Source organism: Terrapene carolina, unplaced genomic scaffold, assembly GCF_002925995.2.
Source record: "Terrapene carolina triunguis isolate 2854851 unplaced genomic scaffold, T_m_triunguis-2.0 Scaffold68, whole genome shotgun sequence".
Lineage (NCBI taxonomy): Eukaryota > Metazoa > Chordata > Testudines > Emydidae > Terrapene > Terrapene triunguis.
Genome location: NW_020664419.1, coordinates 40,414,341 through 40,438,357, shown reverse-complemented (window position 1 = coordinate 40,438,357; position 24,017 = coordinate 40,414,341). Strand labels below are relative to the sequence as shown.

General features: G+C 42.2%; 1 protein-coding gene across 1 annotated transcript in view; it reads right to left on the bottom strand.

Annotated features, from left to right (window-relative positions):
- Positions 1 to 19,710, bottom strand: part of CTTNBP2 (cortactin binding protein 2) — a 191,928-nt gene extending 172,218 nt beyond the window's left edge. Inside the window, 2 exon segments of the mRNA XM_026648734.2 lie at positions 1,062 to 1,169; positions 19,648 to 19,710. Coding sequence (XP_026504519.2) covers positions 1,062 to 1,169; positions 19,648 to 19,710 — 171 coding nt within the window.
- Positions 19,711 to 24,017: the final 4,307 nt, after the last annotated feature.

Sequence of the window (24,017 nt, the reverse complement as noted above, 5' to 3'; positions counted from 1 at the left end):
CAAATAAAATAAATAAATCCTGGCATACACCCTTTTCTACATTGACATGACCTTCCCATTTCATCTCCACTCCCACTTCAGAAGACTGGCAATGCCCACTAAACATTTGTTGCATCCAAGCATCGAGACTGCTGAAACAAATGAAGACTGGATTCAATTTAATATATTTTTAAAAATTGCGATTAGTCATGAGATTAAAAAATAAAATTGATTTTAATTGCACTGTTAAAAACAGTACTACTAATTTAATGTTTGTAGATGTTTTCTACATTTTCAAATATATTGATTTCAATTACACAGAATACAAAGTTTACAGTACTCACTTTATTATTTTCATTACAAATATTTGCACAGTAAAAAAGAATTCTTTTAATTCACCTCATGCTTTTTTTTAGTGTGAATATTTGTAATCAGAATAATAAAGTGAGCACTGTACACTCTGTATTCTGTGTTGTAATTGAAATCAATATATTTGAAAAATGTAGAAATCCACCCAAAAACATTTAATAAATTTAAATTGGTATTATTGCTTAACAGTGTGATAAAAGCTGTGATTCATTTTTTAATTGAGTTAATTTGTTTTGAGTTAATCACTTGAATTAACTGTGATAGCCCTTCTTTAAAATTATTCCCACCTATTGCAAATGGAGTATGATGCAACATAACATTCTCTTTCAATTCCATTATTTTACCCCATGCTCTACCCTTTCAAATTCCAAATTCAATTACTGTATATTTTGTTAAGGTGGTTTGGGAACAAAGCGATTACCACTTAGCCAAGAAAGCATTTTGTGAGTGCTAGGGTCTGAACAGCTAAAGAGCCCGACACATCACAATTTATATCTTTTTACTAAGGGTATGCCTACACTACCCGCCGGATCCGTGGGCAGCGATCAATCCACTCCCGAGCACTCTTCCGTCGTCAACTCCTGTACTCCACCGCCGTGAGAGGCACAGGCAGAGTCGAGGGGGGAGTAGCAGCAGTCGACTCACCACAGTAAATAGGTTTAAGTACGTCGACTTCAGCGATGTTATTCTTAAAAAACACCACAGTAACTTACCCTCAAGGCTTCAATTACAAGATCCCGTGCTTCCAGTTCCCCTTCCATTACACTAAGGAGCATCCGCAGTTCTGGCTTGCTCAGATTATCCACATCAAACTCTCTTTTCTGTAAGAGAAGTACAATTAATGAATGAATACACTATTTAAATGCAGGTATGGTTACAGTAGGAGGGGGAAAACAAAGATAAAACTGCAAAGCAAAAACAAAGAAAGGGCATGATAATAGTGGTAGTTTCTGTCAGCATTTCCACCACAGACCATATTTTTCTAAAGTTTTATTGTGTTGTAAAGATTTGACATGATCTGAATTGTGACAAGCCGGGTCAAGGTGAGTATCAAGTAGTTTTACCCCTTTTTATTTAAGATGAAGTGTGAGGAGTTTACCAGTACGTGTGGTTTTCAAACCATTTTTCTTCAAAGGGCCAGCTCCTGCAAAGACTTATGCATGTGCTTAACTTTAAACAAGGTAGTCCCACTGAAGTCAAATTCAGTCAAAGTTAAGCATTTGTATTTTAGCTGTCTTGGGGCTTCACATTTGCAGACTTTTAGTTGACAAATAACTGAACTTTATTTTTCATCCTACCAAATGATTCCATATACAGGGTCTCAGGGCAATTGCACAAAAGAAAGTTAAAAATCAAATAAATACAAATACAAAAGACTAGTAGAGTAGGTAAATAAACACTCCCAATCACAGAAAAGCCTTTATGAACAGATGAGGCCTGCCCTAAAGGTGAAAAGAGTACTTTCAGACCAACAAGAGAAATTTAATTCCACAGCTAAGATCCCTCCACTAAAAATTGCCCAACAGCCCATGGATATGTAAATCAAGTACAGGTCACCCCATCTAATAAAAAGACATGGCAGAAAAAGGTCCAAAAGACAGGCAACAAAAGCAATTAAAAATGCATAGAAAACTTGTGTGAGTAGATGCTGAAATAATTGTTTAGAGTGCTGATTAATAAGAGGAGACATGATACGGGTGAATAATACTGCACAATATAGATAAGGTGTTAAAAAAAAAAAAAAAAAGGAAATTCTATTCCTCTCCTCCCCAAAAAAGGAACAAAAGGGCATTAAAATGAAATTGAAAGATACTAAATTTAAAATTGATTAGAGGAAGTACTTTTATGTTTAAAAACCCACAATTAGCTTGTGAACTCATTGCCACAAGACACCATTGAAGCAAAGCAGCCAGCTGAATACAAAAACAGGACCAGACTTTGATAAGAAAGATATCATCCAGTTATATATAGTAAAATAAATTTCTGCAAGGGGAATAAGTCCTCATGTTTCAGTGTGTAAGCCAGCTACTGATTGCCTATGGTTGGGAAGAAACTTTCCCAAAGGAGAAGTTATTCCATAATTAGAGAATTTCACAAAAGGAGCTGATAATTAGGAGAAAGGATATTAGACTTGGGCACTGGTTTGATCTGGTATGGCAATTTCTGTTTTCCTACTCCTGTTAAATTTGAATATTTCAGCTGAGCTCAAGTATCACGACAGCACACGGAGAGAGGAACACTCCTGGATGGCTACAACCCAAGCCATAGAGTATCATAGAATAATATTAACACCTTGACTTGCACCCAGAAGAAAATAGGCAGGTACAAACTCCACAGCAGTGAAGCACTATGCTCTTTTCAACCAATCCCACTATATAAATAGGCCATCATATTCTATGCCAATTGCAGTTTCTGAGGTCTTCTGTGTTCGTCTACATGGGATTACTCCTGAAGTGGGAGGTGATAAAGGCTTGAATGACTGTATCAAGGTCTACATCCAGAAGAAACTGTCACAATCATTGTACCAGGAACCCCACCACCACCACCTCTCCCCCCTTGGGCAACATCACTTGGGAATTCAGGAGCAATGAGGATTCTAGAACTAAGCCTTTTTAGTTTTTATTTCCCTCCCTCCTTTTTAATAGCCAAATCATTGAAATTTGAACAGCACTGTGCAAATCCACTTTCAGTTAGCCTTTTAGTCAATTATGATGGATGTTGCTTGCAGACACTCATTAGTCCATGATGAGTAGGAATTTGTAGTGGCCAAGGGGCAGAGCCACCAGAACTGCTGGCTATTTCCACTGAAGGAGGCAGCAAGCCCAGGAGATGAACAAAAGTTGTACTCCTGTTTTTTTTAAAAGGAGAATTTGACAGCAAACTGGCCCAGGTGATATCTGCTCTATTCCCATTTTGAAAAAGCAGTAGTGAGCGGTTTTCCCCAGCATGGGAAAGGAAGCAAAGTTGCCCAAAACACCGCTACTGTTGTAGCTGAAGCATTCAGAGGAACCCAGTGTGAGGGGGTGAACATGTGGGTGTAAGTGTAGCTGGTAAGCATTGGGTCAATTCTGTAAGCCCTCATTACAGCTAGTCTTGAAAAGCAATGAAAAAGGGCATGGTTATTATGATCTGAAAGTTTGGGGATGCTCCTTCCACAGGAGAAAATAGATGAAGTGAGAAATGTATATAGTCCTTAGGAGGAAAGAAAGATACCACTGGATTAAATCTTCAAAGTGACTAGTGATTATGGATACCTCAATTTATGGGTGTCCAAGTTGAACCTCAAAACCCAATGAAAGTGAAGTTTAGGCCGGTGACAACAGTATCTTAGGACATGGGGGTTTTGTTAAGGAATTAGTGCATGACCCACACCAACCTCTAATTCTTTGGTTTCAGCTATCATTACTTTGCTTGTTCGGTTTTTGAATTTGTCATTGAGATAATTGTCTCCCCCCCCCCCGGTGAAGTGAGTTCAGGTGAAAAGAACTTGCAGGCCAGAGCCTTATTTACACCTCTACCTCGATATAATGCGACCCGATACAATACAATTCTGATACAACGTGGTAAAGCAGTGCTCCGGAGGGGTGGGGCTGCGCACTCCAGCGGATCAAAGCAAGTTCAATATAATGCTGTCAAGGCTGCTTCCCCACTCTGAACTTTAGGGTACAGATGTGGGGGCCTGCATGAAAGCTTCTAAGCTTTAACTACCAGCTTAGATCTGGTCCGCTGCCACCACTCCCAATGTGCTAATTCCCTTCCCTGGGTAGCCTTGAGAGACTCTTCACCAATTCCCTGGTGAATACAGATCCAAACCCCTTGGATCTTAAAACAAGGAAAAACCAATCAAGTTCTTAAAAAGAAGGCTTTTAATTAAAGGTAAAAATCATCTCTGTAAAATCAGGATGGGAAATAACTTTACAGGGTAATCAAACTTAAAGAGCCTAGAGGACCCCCCTCTAGCCTTAGGTTCAAAGTTACAGCAAACAGAGGTAAACACCCTAGTAAAAGGTACATTTACAAGTTGAGAAAACAAAGATAAAACTAACATGCCTTGCCTGGCTGTTTACTTACAAGTTTGAAATATGAGAGACTTGTTCAGAAAGACTTGGAGAGCATGGATTGATGTCTGGTCCCTCTTAGTCCCCAGAGCGAACCACCACCAAAACAAAGAGCACAAACAAAAGCCTTCCCCCACCAAGATTTGAAAGTATCTTGTCCCCTTATTGGTCCTTTGGGTCAGGTGTCAGCCAGGTTACCTGAGCTTCTTAACCCTTTACAGGTAAAAGGATTTTGGAGTCTCTGGCCAGGAGGGATTTGATAGTATTGTACACAGGAGAGCTGTTACCCTTCCCTTTATAGTTATGACAAACACGGTTTCACCTATAATGCGGTAAGATTTTTTTTGGCTCCCGAGGACAGCGTTATATTGAGGTAGAGGTGTATCTGTACATGTAAAACATCAGGGCAAGCTTCCCCAGGCTACTTAGCCAACATGCATCCACCTTTGAGAGACAATGAACAGGGCTATAATTCCTATTAGTTTTAGTGATTTTGGCAAGAGCGCCTGAATCCATCAACTCTTTTCAAATAGACCAATGAATAGCCTTGATATGTAAACATCAGTAAAAAAAAGTGGTAAATATTTGAAACCCTTCATTTTTAAATGTCCTTTGTTTTGTTCTTGCTGTTCCACATACAGGTCAAGCTACATGCAGAACTGTGCACTGGAGGTTAGAAAAAGTGCCCAACCTTTCCCAGAACTACCCCATCCTTAGCTGCTCTCATGCCAAGGGGCCAAAAAAGCAGCAGGTCACTTTGAAAGCTTCTTTTCCTTGTTCTGTATTCTCACACATGCAAACGCAACCTCTCTCATTACTTTTTAAAACTCTCTACAGTAGTGGTTCTCAACCAGAGGTCCAGGGCCCCTGGGGGGGCTGCCAAATAGGACCAGCGTTAAACTCTCTGGGGCCAAGGGCAGAAAGCCAAAGGCCACTGCAGGGGACTGAAACCCAGGGCTCTGAGCCCCGCCACCCAGAAGCTAAAGCTGAAGCAGCCTTTGCAGTGCCCCAATGGCATGGGGCCATGGGTAATTGCCCTGCTTGCTACCCCTCAATGCTGGCCCTGGCTTTTATATGAAGAAAGCCAGTTGTGGCTCAGCTGGGCCATGGAGTTTTTAAATAGCATGTCAGGGGCGGCTTCAGAAAGGAAAAGGTTGAGAACCCCTGCTCTATAGTACTCACTGTAGTAACAGAGCACATTACACAGATCATCAATACTAGTATACTGCCTCTAGTTTCCTCCCTCCCAGCAGTAAAATTCCCCTCTTCTCACACCCCTCCTATATCTAATTCAGCTTTGCAGCCAGCAATACCTCCCCTATATTCCTTCTTCTATGACCTACATTGCAGCAGTATCTGAGCACTTCTTAAACACAAGTTAATCTTATAGCTGCCCTGTGAGGTAGGGAAATATTCTTGTCCCCATTTTACAGATAGGGAATTAAGGACAAAATTAAGTGGCTTGTTCAGAGTCACTCTGGAAGTCCAGATGGCAGAGCCAGAAACTCAACCATGATATTCTAAGACCTCATCCAGTGCTTTAACTACAAGATCATCTTTCTTCTGTACACCATATTTCCTCTCCTAGCCCATTAGGATATTTCTGATAAGCATGGCCAAAGGAGGAAGGGAATGCAGCCACTAGGGGACAGTGCAAGCAGCATGGTCTCCCCCAGACCAGAATTCACTGTCAAGAGCAGGGGTGGCCAACCTGTGGCTCCGGAGCCACATGCGGCTCTTCAGAAGTTAATATGCGGCTCCTTGCATAGGTGCTGACTCCGGGGCTGGAGCTACAGGTGCCAACTTTCCACTGCTCAACTCCAGGCCCCACCTCCACTCCACCCCTTACCCCAAGGCTCCCGCTCCTCCCCCCTCCATCGGGGGAGAAGCACAGGGAGGGAGAAGGGGGGTGCTAATCAGCAAGGCTGCTGGCGGGCAGGAGGTGCTGGGGGTGGGGGCTAATGGGGGCTGCTGATGTATTACTGTGGCTCTTTAGCAATGTACATTGGTAAATTCTGGCTCCTCAGACTGGCCACCCCAGTCAAGAGGTAAAATACGTGAAAGTTCCCCGTTAATATATTGGCAGCTCATCATTGGTAAAGACTTAGTCACTATGAACCTTGACAAGGTGGATTGATGTAAATCAAAGCGATTTAAAATCACCAATTTTAATCATGATTTAAACCAGCAAGCAGAAAACCTTGATTTAAATAATTGATTTCAACTATGTTTTTGCATTTGTACTTTTTAGCTATTTTTCTAAGGAAAGGTTTATTTGTATTGATTGGTAACTATTAAAACATGTTGATTTGCAACTAAATACAGCCTTTACACTAAGCAAAATGTAGCCCCAAACTATCCAAGAGGATACAATGCATCTATATATTTAAAAAAAAATTATATAGCTCAATTAAAATTCAGTAATCTGAATAAATGTATACATTTGTTATTTAGAAAATGGTCAATGTTGCATTTATTTTTACTTGTGATATGTGCCAAGTCTATTTGGATGGAAATCCAAAATCAATTAAAAATAAAGTTGCATGTAACAACCAGATACATAAGAAAATATATTTATCAAAAGGTTTGACAAAACATTTTGCATTTAAAGCAAACATACATTAAATAACGTATCTGTACTTAGTGAATTGTACTGATTGTTTCAGGTAGATCGCCCCCCACCTAGTTTTTTCTTTTCCAATTTATGAATAAAAACAAGTTTTCCCTGCTTGTTCAATTTCCAATTGGTTTCTTAACTTACAGTGAATTAGTCACTGTACTGAACTAGTTGAATAAACTGAAAAAGAAAATATACTCTTGCAGAAGAGGCTACTAATGTCAAAAGCCAGTTTAGCATTTCAACAAAGGCTGGTTCCAGATGCTTAGCCAGTGACTTCTAACAGTTCTGTGGTTTGGGTTATTTAAAAAGCTTGGCAGCAAATGTACTGCTTAATAATGTGTATATTAAAATTGATTTTAAGAGATTATGAAAATTAGACCTTGATTTGTCAATTTTTAAATGATTTTTATCCACCCTAGTCCTTGACCAGAGTTGAGCCAGAGACATAAGTGATAATCTATTCAACACCAAGTATGCAATTATGAGCATTTTAAATGGGGACCTGATCAGGTGATGTACTTTTTTTAAAAGTAAATTCTTTCATGACATTAACCAGAGCATAAACATGGTAGCAGCAATGGGTGGTTAAGAGGGTCAGCTGGTCATATTAAATTAATTTTAGCTACAATAATACACAAGCAAAAAGAGCCAGAACCTATTTCTTAAGTAATTTTCTGCAGTGTTTTATTCTGAAAGCTTTTTTATTCTTAGAGGAAGGAGATGATTAAGGATTAAAATCCTTATCTTCTTAACTATATTTGACTACTGGCCTGTCAAGTTTTTCTTGATAATTGAAGCCTGAATTGCCAATAGGACAACAGATACAAGTACAGTATGTTTTATATCAGGGGTTCTCAAACTGGGGTTTGGGACCCTTCAGGGGGTCATGAGGTTATTATATGGGGGTCCATGAACTGTCAGCCTGCACCCAAATCCCACTTTAACACCATTATAAATGCTGGATGCAAATGTATTTTTAAAAGTGTTTTTAATTTATAGGGGGAGGGGGGTGTCTCATTCAGAGGCTTGCTATGTGAAAGGGTCACCAGTATAAAAGTTTGAGAACCACTGTTTTATATGGTTATATTTTACATTTGAAATATTTAAAAAATTCAGAATTGGCAAAAGCAGCTTGTAGTAGAATTTTGGGGTTTGAAGTTTAAAAAAAATAAGATGCAAGTGGTGCAAGAGAAAAAGCAGCTCAGATATTTGGAGGGCAGGGGGAAAAAGAATATTCCCTGGCTTTGGATTTATAAAATAAGAGAATTGCTTGACCCAATTGCATCTCTTTATAATTACACTAAAATCATTTCTGTACAGTATTGCACCAGATCTGTAACACTACTCTTGACTTTGTCTTTTATATTATTTAATAAGTGGGCCATCCACTCAACTTATTCATGTACAGTATTTTACATCCCTCAATGGCCAGCATGCAATCCAGTTGGCCACGCCAGGGCTACTTGACTAGACAAATAAATCCATGCATTTCCCGGACTACCTCATGTTAGATTAAAAAAAAAAAAAAATCCTGATTATGCCGTCAACTAACTCCCACACATTTCCCTGCCTGCCACTTCTTGGAAGCAGGATGTCTTCACCATAACAGACTTGCTTAGGTTCTTGTTTTGCCTCAGAGTAGCTGTTGCAGTTACCTGAGCAATTATATACCTATAAGCACCAGTACCCACAATCCTGCTTCTGTTTATAAGATAGATAAGAAGTGGGCAGGAGAAGGTGGAGAAATTGGCAGTATTGAGAAAATAAAAAAAGGGAAGGAGTTGGGCAAGCAGGGAGCAAGCAGTACAATTGCTTTTTTCCCCCGATTTGTGAATGATTGTATTAATACAAATAAAATTGCTTAGTGAAAACTATTGCCTTTCAGGCTGAAAAAGCAGCCTCCCTAATATACTGAGCCTCGAGCATTATAATCAACAGGACAATAGTTTGTTTTCATGCGAGCCAATATATTCTACATTAGTGGCTATCCACTCGTGTCCTCTGAGACTTAGGCTTGGTCTACACTAAACCCCCAAATTGAACTAAGGTACGCAACTTCAGCTACGTGAATAATGTAGCTGAAGTTCGAAGTACCTTAGTTCGAACTTACCTCGGTCCACACATGGCAGGCAGGCTCCCCTGTCGACTCCGCGGTACTCCTCTCGTCTAGCTAGAGTACCGCAGTCGACGGCGAGCACTTCCTGGTTCGACTTATCGCATCCAGACAAGACGCGATAAGTCGAACCCAGAAGTTCAATTGCCAGCCGCCGAACTAGCGGCTGGGTGTAGACATACCCTTAGTTACAATACTTCTAGCACTGAGCCTGTAACAGCCATTCCGCCATACTAGTTTTACAACTGAGATGTATGAATATGTTGCTCCAGGGTGAAATTTAGCATACAAGACCCAAACAGAGAAAAATTCTTATTCCTCTGCCTCAAACTAAATTGGTAAGAAGTCTGTTCAGATGGAGTCTGAGTGTTCCCAAATGCCATGTCATTTTTTAAAATCCAATTCTGCAAGAAGTTAGTGTTGCCTAGCAGCTGATACAGAATCATTAAACCACACAACTAATTAGCTCAGCCCCACCCAATTCGCTAGGTGCCCATCTCGAACATTAGTACAGACTAATTGCTAACCTGCATCCTCACAGATCAAGGCAGAAGCACTACCAACAGTCAAACAAAATCAGAAGCTTTAATCAGAATCTTTGATTTTCTCTTATCCACAGAGGAGTGTTTGGTTAGGAGCTACTAGTCTTATTTCCTATTGTATGTAGGGCCCTACCAAATACATGGCCATGAAAAATGCATCACGGACTCTGAAATCTGATCTTTTGGGTGCTTTTACCCTATACTACACAGATTTTACAGGGAGACCAGCATTTCTTAAATTGGGGGTCCTGACCCAAAAGGGTATTGCAGGGGGGGTCACAAGGGTATTTTGGGGGTCATGGTATTGCACCCTTACTTCACTGCCTTCAGAGCTGGGCGGCTGGAGAGTGGCAGTTATTGGCTGGGCGCTCAGCTCTGACGGCAGCACCACAGCAATAGCAGAGTAGAAGGATGGCAATACCATACCATGCCACCCTTACTTCCGCACTGCTGCCGGCTCTGCCTTCAGAGCTGGGATCCCGGCCAGCAACCACCGCTCTCCAGCTGCCCAGCTCTGAAGGCAGCACCGCCACCACCAGCAGCACAGAAGTAAGAGTAGTGCTACCACACACACACACACTAAACTTGACCCCCTCCCTTCCACAAATCCTTTTTTGGGTCAGTACTCCTACAATTACAACACAGTGAAATTTCAGATTTAAATAGCTGAAATGAAATTTATGATTTTTAAAATCCTATGACCATGAAATTGACCAAAATGGACCGTGATTTTGGTAGGGCCCTAGTTATGACATATGAAAAGGACCCTGGTGCTTCTCCCCATCACCTGAAACTGATGGATGCTGCTCAGAGAGGAGGACATTCCAAAATCCTGAATTAATTTGGGGGGAGGAGGGGTTGGACAGGCACTGATGGCACTTCACTCCAGAGATGTTTTGAGCAGGGGCGGCTCTAGGCACCAGCAAAGCAAGCAGCTGCTTGGGGCAGCCCATTTGCAGGGGCGGCAGGGATCCAGCATGGGAGCTGAGAACCAACAGGGGGCCCTGGGAGCTGTAGTTCCTTGGTTAGCTCCCTGCCTATAGAGCCAGCCCTGGAGCAGGGAAAGAACTACATTTCCCAGCATTCCCTTGGGCACTACCAACAGGAAAGAGGGAGAAGGAGTGAGGAAGCGGAGACCTCATGCTACAGCCTGCTGTGAATGGAGAGCTGCACTGTGAGTAGGGATACCATATTTTAACATTCAAAAAAAAAAAATAGGACACTCCACGGGGAGGGAGGGTAGCCCCACCCTGCCACCATCCACTCCCTCCAACTGCCCCCCACAGAAACCCCAACCCATCCAACCCCCCTGCTCCCTGATCGCCCCCTCCTGGGACCCCTGCCCCAACTGCCCCCCAGGACCCCACCCCCTATCTAAGCCCCACTGGTCCTTGTCCCCTGATTGCCCCCTCCCCAACTTCCCCCCTAGGACCCAACCCCCTACCTGTCCCCTGACAAACCCCTGGGACTCCCATGTCTATCCAACTGCTGCCTGTCCCCTGACTGCCCCCCCTGAACCATCTAACACCCCCCTGCTCCCTGTCCCTTGACTGCCCCTCTGGAACTCCCTACCCCTTCTCCAACCCCCTTACTGTGCCACTCAGACCAGCGTGTCTGGCTTCGCGCAGCACCAGACACGCTGCTGCATACATGCTGCCGTGCTCCCCTGAGGAGCCACAGGCCCCCCCCCCCACCTTCCAGATTTGAACACCTCAAAATTAAGGAGTGCTCAAGCTCAGTTTGGGCGGTTGTTACTTCATCTCTCCCAAATCAAATATACTGATCCACTGTAACTTGCTATAGAAAAAGGTAGGATAAAATTGAGCAAGAAGTGTCAGTGGTTATTCGGACTGGAATTGCTATTTTCAACAGCCATTTCCTTTTAAACAAACACACACAAAAAAAGGCAAACAGTGATATTGCATTGGTAAATTCCCCATAGAAAGAGTGGAACCAAAGAATAATAAAGGCACCTCAACTTTTCCTCATTTATGTAGGACAGTCTTATAATATGCATCCAGATATCCTCCAGTCACACAAGCTGAAAATTGTTCCACTTTACTGCAGTTCTGTAACCATATGGGAACCAATCCTGTCTGTGTTCTGTGCACACCTAAAATTCCTGCTGAATGACCTGCCCTGGGAGCGAGTTACCCAGTGACCCAGGGCTGTGGCGGAAGGAGGGTGCAGGTGGGGGGGGAGGGAGAAAAAGAGCACCCAGGGCTGGGGCGGCAGGTGGTGTGTGGGGGGGGGCAATGGTGGGGAGGTAGGGGGGAGCCCAGAGCTGGGGCAGCAGGGGGGTGCGGCGAGGAGCCCAGAGCTGGGGCAGCAGGGGGGCAGCCAAAAATCTTTTTGCTTGGAGTGGCAAAAAACCTAGAGCCAGCCCTGGTTTTGAGGGAGGAGCAGGTGACCTAGAAACAGTGTTCAAGTGCTCACTTCAGATCAACTGGAAGGCTGTTGTTAACAGATGTAAAATCTGAGTTCTGTGAGATTGGAGAAAACCAGGGGGAGACTAACTGTGGAATTTGCTTCCTTATTCATCAGTCTGATAGATATGGAGACACTGATCCTGCAGATACTTATACATGTACTTAACCTTATACACAGTGAGGAATCCCACTGAAGTCAGTCAACTAGGACTGTCAAGCAATTAAAAAATTAATTGTGATTAGTTGCCTTGTTAAATAATACAATACCATTTAAATATTTTGGGATGTTTTCTACATTTCCAAATATACTCATTTCAATTACAACACTGAATACAAAGTGTACAGTGCTCACCTTACAAATATTTGAAATAAAAAATATACTGTAAAACACAAAAAATAATATTTTCAATTCACTTAATATCAGTACTGTAGTGCAATCTCTTTATCATGAAAATTGAACTTACAAATGTCAAATTATATACAAAAAATTCCATTCAAAAAATAAAACAATTTGACATTTGTAAGTTCAATTTTCATGATAAAGAGATTGCACTACAGTACTGATATTAAGTGAATTGAAAATATTATTTTTTGTGTTTTACAGTATATTTTTTATTTCAAATATTTGTAAGGTGAGCACTGTACACTTTGTATTCAGTGTTGTAATTGAAATGAGTATATTTGGAAATGTAGAAAACATCCCAAAATATTTTGAGTTAATCACATGAGTTAACGGCAATTAATTGGCAGCCCTACACTCAACCACTCTTAGTGCACAAAACTAAGCACATTTAAGTCTTTCAGGGTCCCATGGCCTGAGTTTAATTTTCAGTGTTTATTTGCTCATTTGTACTTTTGTTTAAGTGGGTGGTATTTTACTCAAATACTCGGGGATTGGGGGGTTTTTTTTGTTTGTTTGTTTTGTTTTTTTTAAACACACTGACTACTAAATTGATTAGAGGGACAAGGTGGGTAAACAAATTTGTGTTTTATAATGTGCACAGAGATTGAAGTATGTATTTTCAATAAATCAAAGCCAAAAAAATGCAAAACAGCAGAAAGATTTATCTTCAAAACTACCTATGTAGCCAAAGAGGTTCTCATAACTGAGAAACATTTTTATGAAACTATTCTTTAATGACCATGTTTACACCAATTAGTTTACATGCAATGCTAATCCAGTTTGTAACTAAAAACTACATTAAAAATAACTAATTTCTAAGGCAAACAACACTACATGATTAGATGTAGAATAGTTACAAGTGTTTAAAGTTACCCTATGTTCTGTTTCTGTAGTTATTGGAGGTTTCAGTTATCCAATTTGCCTGGCAGATGATATAGAATATCAGGGTTGGAATGGACCTCAGGAGATCATCTAGTCCAACCCCCTGCTCAAAAGTAGTCTCAACCTTACTTTTAGAACAGTTTTAAATCTTTCAAAATTTCAAATTTGGGGGGGGGGGGAGGGGAAGAACAGGGGCCCCCAAAATAAGTTTGTTTTGACAAACTTAGTGATGGAAATATCAAAAATTCTATGTTTCAGTGAAAAGAGTTGTAGAAAAATCTCATGAAGAAATTCTATATTTTTCGACCAGCTCTAAATTTTTAATTCATACTACCAACATATAAAACTTAAAGTGCTTGTAAGGCTCAATTCTGCCAACACCTACATATATGCTTAATTTTAATTCACAGATTTTAAGGACAAGAGGGACCATTATGATGATCATCTAGTCTGATCTCCTGTATAAACAGACCAAAGAATCTTTCTCCAAGTTTTGGATCAAGTTCATAACTTCTGTTTGAGCTATAGCTTTCATTAAATAAAGACTGGATATCTTACTTTAAAAGACTTCAAGTGATTGAAACTTCAACACATTCCCAGGTTTTTCCATTAATCAATTACCCTCACTGTTAAGAATGTGACTTATTTCTTGTACAGACGCCCCCCCCCCCCGGGTTATGCAAACGCCATTTATGCAAATCTGCACTTATGGAAAAAAAAGTTCCGTAAGCTAGAAATAGTTTGTTTTTCTGGCGTAAGGGTCGGGTATACGTTTGACTTACGCAAGGTGTTCCAGAACAGAACACTTGCATAAGTCGGGGAGCATCTGTATGAATTTTTCTAGCTTCAGCCTTCAACCACTGGATCTCATTATGCCTTCTAATGCTAGATTAAAAGATCCATCTACCATCAGAAATTTCTTCCTCATGTAGATACTTGTAAACTGATCAAATCATCACTTTACCTTCTCCTGGATAAGGTAAGCAGATTGAGCTTCTTTAGTCTCTCTCTACAAGGCGTGTTTGTAGCTCTTTTCCAATTGCTTTCCAATTTGTCAACATCTTCTCTGAAGTGTTGTCACCACAACTGGACACATTATGCCAGTAATGGTCTCACTAATGCAGTGTACAAAGGTATTACCACTCCCTACTCCTACTTGACATTCCCCTGCTTATGTATCCATGAGTCATATCTTCCCCCTAAGCAATAGCACTGTACTAGGAGCTCATGTTCAATTGGTTATCTACCAAGACCCATATGTCATTTTCAGAATCACTATTTTGCAGGATACAGTCACTCATCTTAGAAGTATGATCTGCATTCTCTGTTCCTATGTTATGCCATTGCATTTGGGGTGTTAAAACAGGCTTCAAATGAGGTAAGCTTTTAAAGTCAGCCAGGTCAGTCTGGATAACTGATCTGTCCTAGTCATTATTTAGTATTCAACCACTTCTAAGTCTTCTGGAAATTTTCCCATCAGTTATTGCATATTTTCTTCCAAATTATGGATAAAGATATTAGATAGCATGGAGCCAAGAACAGATTCCTGTCAGACCCCACTACAAATCCCTCAATAACGGGATGTTTCCCCATTTACAATTACTTTGTGAGCTATCCGTTTTTGATCCATTTAACTGAGGCTGTATTTTGTGTAGTGCTTTTTTTAAATATACAAGAATATCATGTGAGAAGGCTAAGTATATTATGTCACAGTTACCTACAGAAACCATTCTTGTGATCCAATTAAAGTTTGACAAGACTTATTTCCCATAAAACCATGTTGATTAGCATAAATTATGCTATTGTCTTAACAGGAGTACTTGTGGCACCTTAGAGACTAACAAATTTATTTGAGCATAAGCTTTTGTGGGCTCCAGCCCACTTCGTCAGATGCATAGAATGGAACACACAGAAAAGATATTTATACATACAGAGAACATGAAAAGGTGGGAGTAGCCATACCAACTGTAAGAGTCCAATCAATTGAGATGAGCTATCATCAGCAGGAGAGAGAAAAAAAACCTTTGCAGTGATAATCGAGATGACCCATAGAAGGTGAGGATATTTTAACATGGGGAAATAGATTCAATTAGTGTAATGACCCAACCATTCCCAGTCTCTGTTCAAACTTAAGTTAATTGTATCTAATTTGCATATTAATTCAAGTTCAAGAGTCTCTTTGGAGTCTGTTTTTGAAGTTTTTTTGTTGCAAAATTGCCAACTTCAAGTCTGTCACTGAGTGGTTAGAGACGTTGAAGTGTTCTCCCACTGGTTTTTGAATGTTAGGATTCCTGATGTCAGATTTGTGTCCATTTATTCTTTTGCATAGAGACTGTCCGCTTTGGCCAATGTATATGGCAAAGGGGCATTGCTGGCACATGATGGCATATATCACTTTGGTATTATCTTAATTCTTTATCGATAGCAGCCCATATCAGTCTTCCCTTGATTTTGCTGGGGATCAGTATCAGGTTAATTGATCTATAGTTTCCTGGGTCATCTCATTTATCTTTTTAAAATATTGCTGCAACATTAGTTTTCCTAGTCCTCTTGGAACTTCCACTGTGTTACAAGTTTTGTGGGGTTTTTTTTTTTTTTTAAATAAAGAAAAACACCCCACACACAATACTAATGGCTCAGAGAGCTCCTCAGCCAATTCTTTTACTGCTCTTCGTTGAGATATGCAGTCCTGCAGATTCAAAAATGTTTAACTTTAATAGTCACTTTAATATTTAACATCCTCACTAGTTACTGATGTAATAGGAAGAATTTCATTATCGCTGTAAGATATGAATACATCATTCTGCTTCTTTACAAAGAAAGAACAGAAATTTAACTTTTTATAAATCATGACGGATAACTACCACGTTTGTCCAGTGTCAGACCTAGACCATTGATAAGGTTTAGTTTGTTCCCAATATATTTAAAAAAAAATGATTCCTTCTTATTGTCCTTAACCTTTCTGACCATAGGGGTTTTTTTAGTAGTTGTTGTTGGTACCTGGAGCTTTCCTTATCAGTTGTGGGTCTAAAATATCATACAACCATCTAAGACTCTTTCCCGTGATTCTAGGGAGTTCCTGTTATTAAATCAGTAACAATACAGAGTTACTGAAAGAAAACAAATATTAAGGAGCCATAATAAAGACTGATCATTGTAGAACTGCACTTAACACTATTGGTGAAATTGTGGATCTGTTGACATGAGCAGCAAAACTCCCACAGACTTCAATCATGTCAATATTCCATTCTATATGTACTTTATGCAGAGCTTTACAAAGAGTTCCCACATTTAGCCAAATTGTGGATTACGATTTCTACAGTTGCTAGTCCACCACAACTGAAAAAAGCAATATTTTACTGGGTAATGTTAACAAACAGAGCTGTTAGAAAGATACAGGCTTTGCACAGTGTCCTCTTTAAACATACTGTTAGACCACCACATCTGTCAAACCAGCTTTCACGGCACTGCAGGTTGCTGCCCCCAAAATATCAGCAAAAAGGAATGATACATTTGATAATATAATCATTATCAGTCAGTATCATGAATATGGAAGTCATCCCAGGGTATTTTAATCTTTTTAAAACCATTGCCACATTCTAGTCTAAATTACAATGGCTTTATGCTCATGCAACTCCACCGACTTTACTGCAGTCATTCCTGATACACAGGTGTGAGAACAGACTCAGATACACTCTCCCCCAGTTTTCCACGGTCATTATTACCATGACAACAACGGGTAGACCCAGTATTTTTTTTTTTGGGGGGGGGGCATACCAGCTGCAGCATTTAGATTGGGGGGGGAAAAAACACTCAGAATGACAAGAATGTTGGCTTCATCCCCAACTACAGCACATTAAAAAATACTCCACTCTTTCAGTCAAATTCCTTGGACAATAAAAAAGTAGGACCATCTTTTCCATACTATTCTGTAAGTTTTCCAAGAACAGCCAGCCAGCAGCTAAAAATTATCTTTTCAGTGTTGTACCAAGACATCAGGATAACTATTTAGCATCAGATATCTACAAAAGTGAAGAGTAGTCTAGCAGAACTGTTGACAGTATTAGATGTTATTTAAGTATAGAAGAACACTACTGTATAACTACTATCACTCCACTGGAAATCTTGCTGAACTTCAAGCTATTAATTAATCCTGTGTCCTGGCAATAACCCCAAAACACTGATCTCTTTTTTTATTTAGAAGAGAACTAATATTTTTACTTATAGTAAAAAGAACAGGAGTACTTGTGGCACCTTAGAGACTAACAAATTTATTAGAGCATAAGCTTTCGTGGGCTACAACCCACTTCATCGGATGCTTATAGTGTCCCTTTTAAAAACTACTCACTCAAATATATTTCCACACACCCCGAGTGGTTTTGTTCTATTGGAGAATTATTTTGGATTGAGCTACAAAGAAGTGAAGCATACTCATAAATACAAAGTTTATAATATAGTTTGAGGAAAAACAGAGGACAAGGAATTTAAACATTTGAAGGATAATTGGCAAATTAAAAATAAGAGTTTTCACTAAATGGATGCCCAAGGTTAGGCTACTAAAACAGTATTTAGGAATCAAAGTATCTAGCCTGAGTTTTGCTCAGTATTTTTTTAAAAAACAGTCCATTTATTTAGATGGCTAAATATGCCAATGCTTGAACAAGTAAAAAAGTGTTTTCCTATGTTATTTAAATTACTTGAAGTTTCTAAAACCAACAATGTTTAAAAATTTTTACTTATCACTATAGTGTTTACTTTTTGCATTTGGCAGCTTAATCAATGAAAATTAATGAAGCCAGTTACACATTTCTTTATCATCATTTTGAGCCTCTTAATGTTGCAGTATTTAAACAACATTTAACTGTTTAAAAACAATTATTTTAACTGGAATATTTAAATGCTATTGTAGAAATTTTTGTTGTGTCGTACTAGTCTTAGTTTTTACATTTAAACTAAGAGCTATAAACTTGAGTTAAGTTTAAGTTCCCTTTAAAGGACTCAATAGTATGCCAATATCAATTCAGAACAGTTTTATGGATATTAATTTGAAAATACTTAGACTTGTTTGACACACTAGTTATATTATGAACTGTCAACTTGCAAAAGTTATTTTCAGAAGCACCATTCAAATCCTAGGATGGAGTCCATAAAGATTTTTCATTTGAAAAAACAAATACAGCAAGATATTAAAAACATGTAGGGAATATTTAATATACAATTTTGTAAGCAGTTTCACAGAAAAACGTGCTCTTTTCTAGTCTTGGGTCAATGCCCTCACAAGGGATCCAATTTAAAAAAAAAAAAAAAAAAGTAAAATCTAAGGGCTTTGATATGCTAAGCAATGTATTTTCTCATAGTGAAAATTTAATGTTTACAACTTTTAGGGGTACAACTCGATTGTAGATTTTGCCATGCAATTCTTATTTGTACTAATGGGAGTTACAGGTTTAAATCCCCAGGCATATGCCCTAGAAATTGACTCCATAGATTTCAGTATATTAGAAAACCAAGAGAAACAGCCACAACAGCCAAAAAAAAAAAAAAAAAAAAAATCAGTCTAACAGTGTTAAACTGATCAGCATAACTGGAGAGAGAAGAAGGCAAAGCCGCCTGTCGTTTGGGGATTTTTAACCCCGATACAGCGTGTCAGCATGAAAGGAAAGCTCCGGCTTGGCTCTTTAAGCGGGGACAATTCTTTCCTATTGAAAGCGTTTGAAGCAAGGCAAATGAATCTGCCTTGGCATCAAGCTCTGCGTCCTGCTCCCCCCACCACGCAGCTTTTGCCTCACGCAGGCTCTGGATCCAGCATAAAGCACACAACCCTCAGCCATCCGAGAAACCCCCAAGAGGCGAGCCTGCCTGGTAGGAAAACCGCGACCCCTGGGACGGAGCCACGAGGGGCTGCTCGGGGACCTGGCCGTAGGGAGCAGCAGCCGGCCCGCTCACCCGGCACCGGGTGAGAGCAGCTCACCAGCCCCCCGCCGCCAGCTCCCGCCCACACAGGCGCTGCCACAACAGGAGCCCCGCAAATTCCCGCCCGGCGCCCCCCGGCCCGGGCGAGCTCCGAGAGCCCCGGCGCCCCCGAGCAGAGCGCGGGACGCTACAGCCCGGGCGCCCCGCAGCAGGGCGGGTAACCGCCGCGGGGGGCTCCACGCCCCCGTTGGTAGCACTGCGGGGCGACCCGCAGCAGCCCAGCGCCGCCCCAGCCGGGTCGGAGCCCCTATTGCCGCCCTGTCCCCGCAGCCTGGTTACCGTTCCCGCCGGTTCCTCCTGGCCGCCGGAGCCGGGCTGCCCGCTCGCTCCCTCCGTCGCCATCTTCCCGCTGGAGCGGCTCCGACTCCAAACGAGCCGCGGAGCCGAGTGGCAGCCTCCGCAGCAGCCAGGCACTTAACCCTCTCCCTGCCGGGCCGCGCCCGCCCGCCCGCGGCAGCCCTTAACCCCCTGCGCGCCAGGGCGGAGCGAGGGCAGCCAGCAGGGCCGGGGCTCGTCCAGCTGCGGGGGTCGATGGAAAGCTGGGACAGGGGACCCCGAGGGGACCCACGGCTCTGCCTCGCCCACCCCCCGCAGAGCGTCCCGGCGTGGGGGGCCCGGCCCACCTGCACAAGCTGCTGAGGGCCCCTCAGCTGCTACCTCTGCCTCTTTGGGGAGCGGAGACAGGAGGCTGCTGCCACTCCTAGAAGGGAGATGGGGGGCCCGGCTTCTTTGGGGGGGGGGGGGGTGAGAGACAAACAGAGCAGCAGTGTGCCTTAATCCAGTCCTCTCTCCTCCCCCCGGAGCTGCACTTAATCCTCTCCATGCTGGGACTAAAGCTGTATTTACCTTTCCCCCTCCCATTGTCAAAGCAAAGCCCCCCTCGGACCCACCTTTAACTCCTCCATGCCAGATCTGAAGCAGCTGTGCTTAAATTACAACACCCACGCGCCCTCCTAGGCTGAGCAGCGTGTGTTCTCCTCGCCCTGGCTGTTCCACACATGACACTAGCTGCACCAGAGTGGAGCTCACTCAAGATTCTACTTTTTGCTTTCCTGCTGCAAAGGGCCTCAGTTAGCCAGCTCCTGAACTGGAGCTAGATCTGCATTTAACCCACTCTAGAACCATAGCCTCACTTAACTTTCTCCAGGGCAGGACCATGCTTAGTCCCATAATTGCTGGGGCTGCTCTTGTTCCAGGGCCACACTTAACTAGGGTGACCATACTTCCCAAAGGGAAAATGGGACCCCGTGTGGGGCTAGCCCAAGCCACTCACCCAAGCCCCACTCCCCACTTAAGGCTGACCTGAGCTGTGCCCCCCACTCCCGTCATCACTTATTCTAGCACCTACTGGGTAGTTACATGCTTAACCCTTTCCTTGTCATGACAGCATCAGTGCTTAATTCCTTTATTGGGGACACCACAGCACTTAATTACAGCCTAACCGCTACGGGGACTGCACTGCCATGCTGGGCGTTGGTCACTGCGTCATTGTCAGTGGTACCTATTGTGCTCAGGATTGTTTGAGCTTTTGCTGGACAGAGAACTCCCTCACTTTTGTGACTATCTCCACACTAGGAATTATTCATTCCTTGCTTACAAAGACTGTGCCACTGCACTAAGTGATGGCCATTCTCTGGCTGCTCTGACTGTGCCAGAGACATCCCTTCACCTAAGAATGGCTATGGAGACTTGATGCCCCAAGCAACATAGTGCCTCAAAACCTGGTAAACGGGGGTCAGATTGGGAGGTTTGAATTGGTGAATGCTCCTCCCTCTTTATACCCCATGTTGCTACTTGTCCTCTGTACCCCTGAAGCTGGTCTTGTCTCCTCTTCTGGGGCTATGTAGAAACAAAAAACAACACCCTCACTGCCGTGCCCACGCTAGAGAGGAAAAACTCCCATCATCACATGTTCATGCTAGGGCCTTGCTCGCTGTGTTGCTGCAGCTGGTTTATTTTAATCACTGTAGTGAGGCAAAGGAGTTTCTGTAGTTGGGGGAAGAAGTTCACTTCTTTACTGCTGGAATATAGCTGTCCAGCTGCAGAGAAATAACATTCTCACTTATGCGGCTGCTCCACTGAGCTCAAGAGATGGTTGGAAAGGTCACTCCTCTGCTAGGCCTGTCCCTACGCCTGTGAGTTAAACTTGTTTCTTTCCTGTGGTTACAAAACTGGCACACTAGGGTTGGAAAGTTCAGTCCCTCACCCTCAGGATACAGTTGCTGTGCAGGAGAGCATTCATTCCCTCCATTACCAAACAAACTGCCCTCATGGAAAGGGGCATTTGCTTGCTTTCACAGCACAACTACAGGGAAGGGAGTTACTGGTTGCACTGAACAACCCTGCAGCAAAAAGGCTGTCTACCTGACTGCTGACCATTCTCACTCAGATAACTAAAAAATAGTAAAATGGGATCTTACCAACCTTTCATAAAATAAAATAAAATAAAAATCTATGTGTGGGCTCAGAGCAAACAGGAGATACTGCAGCCCAAAGAAGAATGTTTACAGAAAGTTAAATGCGTGAAAATAAGCTTATCATGAAAGTGACTCCTCAGGTATCACGGTCTTTTCAAGGGGTCCACCTCATTGCTGATTTAGATCACTTCTGCTATCTTCCCCAGGTGAGACTCACCATGCCAACTCATACAGTAGTTCTCACAATACCTCCCAGAATATAGATGACTTCAGAGAACATTGATGGACACTGAAGAAGAGGAATGTCCAAGTGATCTAGGAGATCTGGTCCTACCAGGGAATGAAGATTCTGGAAGTGAACTGCTAATTAGTTAAGTTGTGTAAAGTAAAGGGTTTTGTGGAATACTGGGCCAGCTTCGATAGGGAGAGGGGGCTGTACAGTTTGGATGGGCTCCATGTCAGTGGAAGGGGAACCAGTTTTCTTGGGGGCAGATTGGCTGGACTAGTCAGGAGAATATAACAGCAAAAGAGGAATGTGAAAAAGAGAACAAACGAACATTAATTTAGCACAAAATCAAGATGTCAAGTACAAAATTAATCAAGGTGCCAAGGGACATGAAGAGAAGATATTCTTTAATTTCCTATACACTAATGCTAGGAGCTGGTATTACTGAAACCTGGTGGGGAGATTTACATGACTAGAATGCTAAAAATGACTGATTATAACCTATTTAAGAAGAATTAAATGAGCAAAAAGGATGGGGAGTGGCACTCTATGTCAAAAGTGGTATAACCTGTTTCCAAATCACTGACAACTAGGAAGCAAATGATCATGAATGCTTATATATCAATATTCTAAAATATATGGAGATATACCTATCTCATAGAGCTGGAAGGGACCTTGAAAGGTCATTGAGTCCAGCCCCCTGCCTTCACTAGCAGGGCCAAGTACTGATTTTTGCCCCAGATCCCTAAGTGGCCCCCTCAAGGATTGAGCTCACAATCCTCCACTGAGCAGGCCAATGCTTAAACCACTGAGCTATCCTTAGTCTAACAGTTAAAGCACAGGCTACGGGTATTGTCTGCCACCAAATTGCACTACAGAATGACCAGTTCCTTAAGCACCTTTCTAAAATATGCAGGGGGGGGGACTTATCATGGGGGACTTCAAACTGAGTGACATACTTGAAGTGTCATGCTACTAATACTAAAACTTCCTTGGAATTTCTAAGTATTATAGATGACAATTTCCTAACTCGAAGTGACGCATCTAAGATGGGGGAATTCTAAATTAGACCTCTTGACAGATGGTGGTGGTGGCGGGGGGCCCTTTTAAATTGCCCAGGGGCGGCAGGAAAGGCTAGGAGGGATGCTCCGGAGGAGGGGCACGGAGGCCGCAGGCGGGGCCGGGGAGAGGCCCGGCTCTGAACTTTGGTGGAGCCGGGCCCCCGTGCTCTCATATTGGTGGAGCACGGGCTCCACGGGTCCATACAACTCACTGCCCCTGCTGGGATCAGGTGGAAGTGATCACGACTGGATCACGTTTGTTATGTGCAATCAGAATAAAGTCCCAAAGCGGACCACAGTTCAAGAAGGATGTTGATAAATTGGAGAGGCTTCAGACAAGAGCCACTAGAACAATTCAAGGATTAGAAAACATGCCTTATAGAGAGTGACTCCAGGAGCTCAATCTAGATTTTTAAAGAGAATATTAAGAAGTGATTTGATCAGTCTATAAGAACCTACATATTGAACAGAAATTTGATAATAGAGGCCTCTTCAGACTAAGATCATGTCTAAACTGCAGAGCTTTCTTGATATAAGGCAGCTTATGTTGACCTAACTATGGAGGTGTACACACTGCAATGCTCCTTCTGCCACTTTAACTCGCCTGCTATGCCGACATAATAAAACCACTTTGACAAAAAGCGTAGAGCTTAGGGTGACGTAGTTAGAGCGATGCAGTGTCAGCATAAACACTGCATTACTTACGTTGACATAACTGGCCTCCAGGAGGTATCCCACAATGCCCAACATGACTATTCAGGTCACTGTTTTGAACTCCACTGCCCTGCAACCAGGTATACAAGTAGACACCCCTCCCCCATTAAAGCCCTGGGAAGTTTTGAACTTGCTCTTCCTTTTTCCTCAGTGTGGAGAGCTCATATAGCAACTGCCCAGCTGAGGTGGTGGATCTCCTGGGTCTGTGGGGAGAGGAGGCTGTGCAGGCAC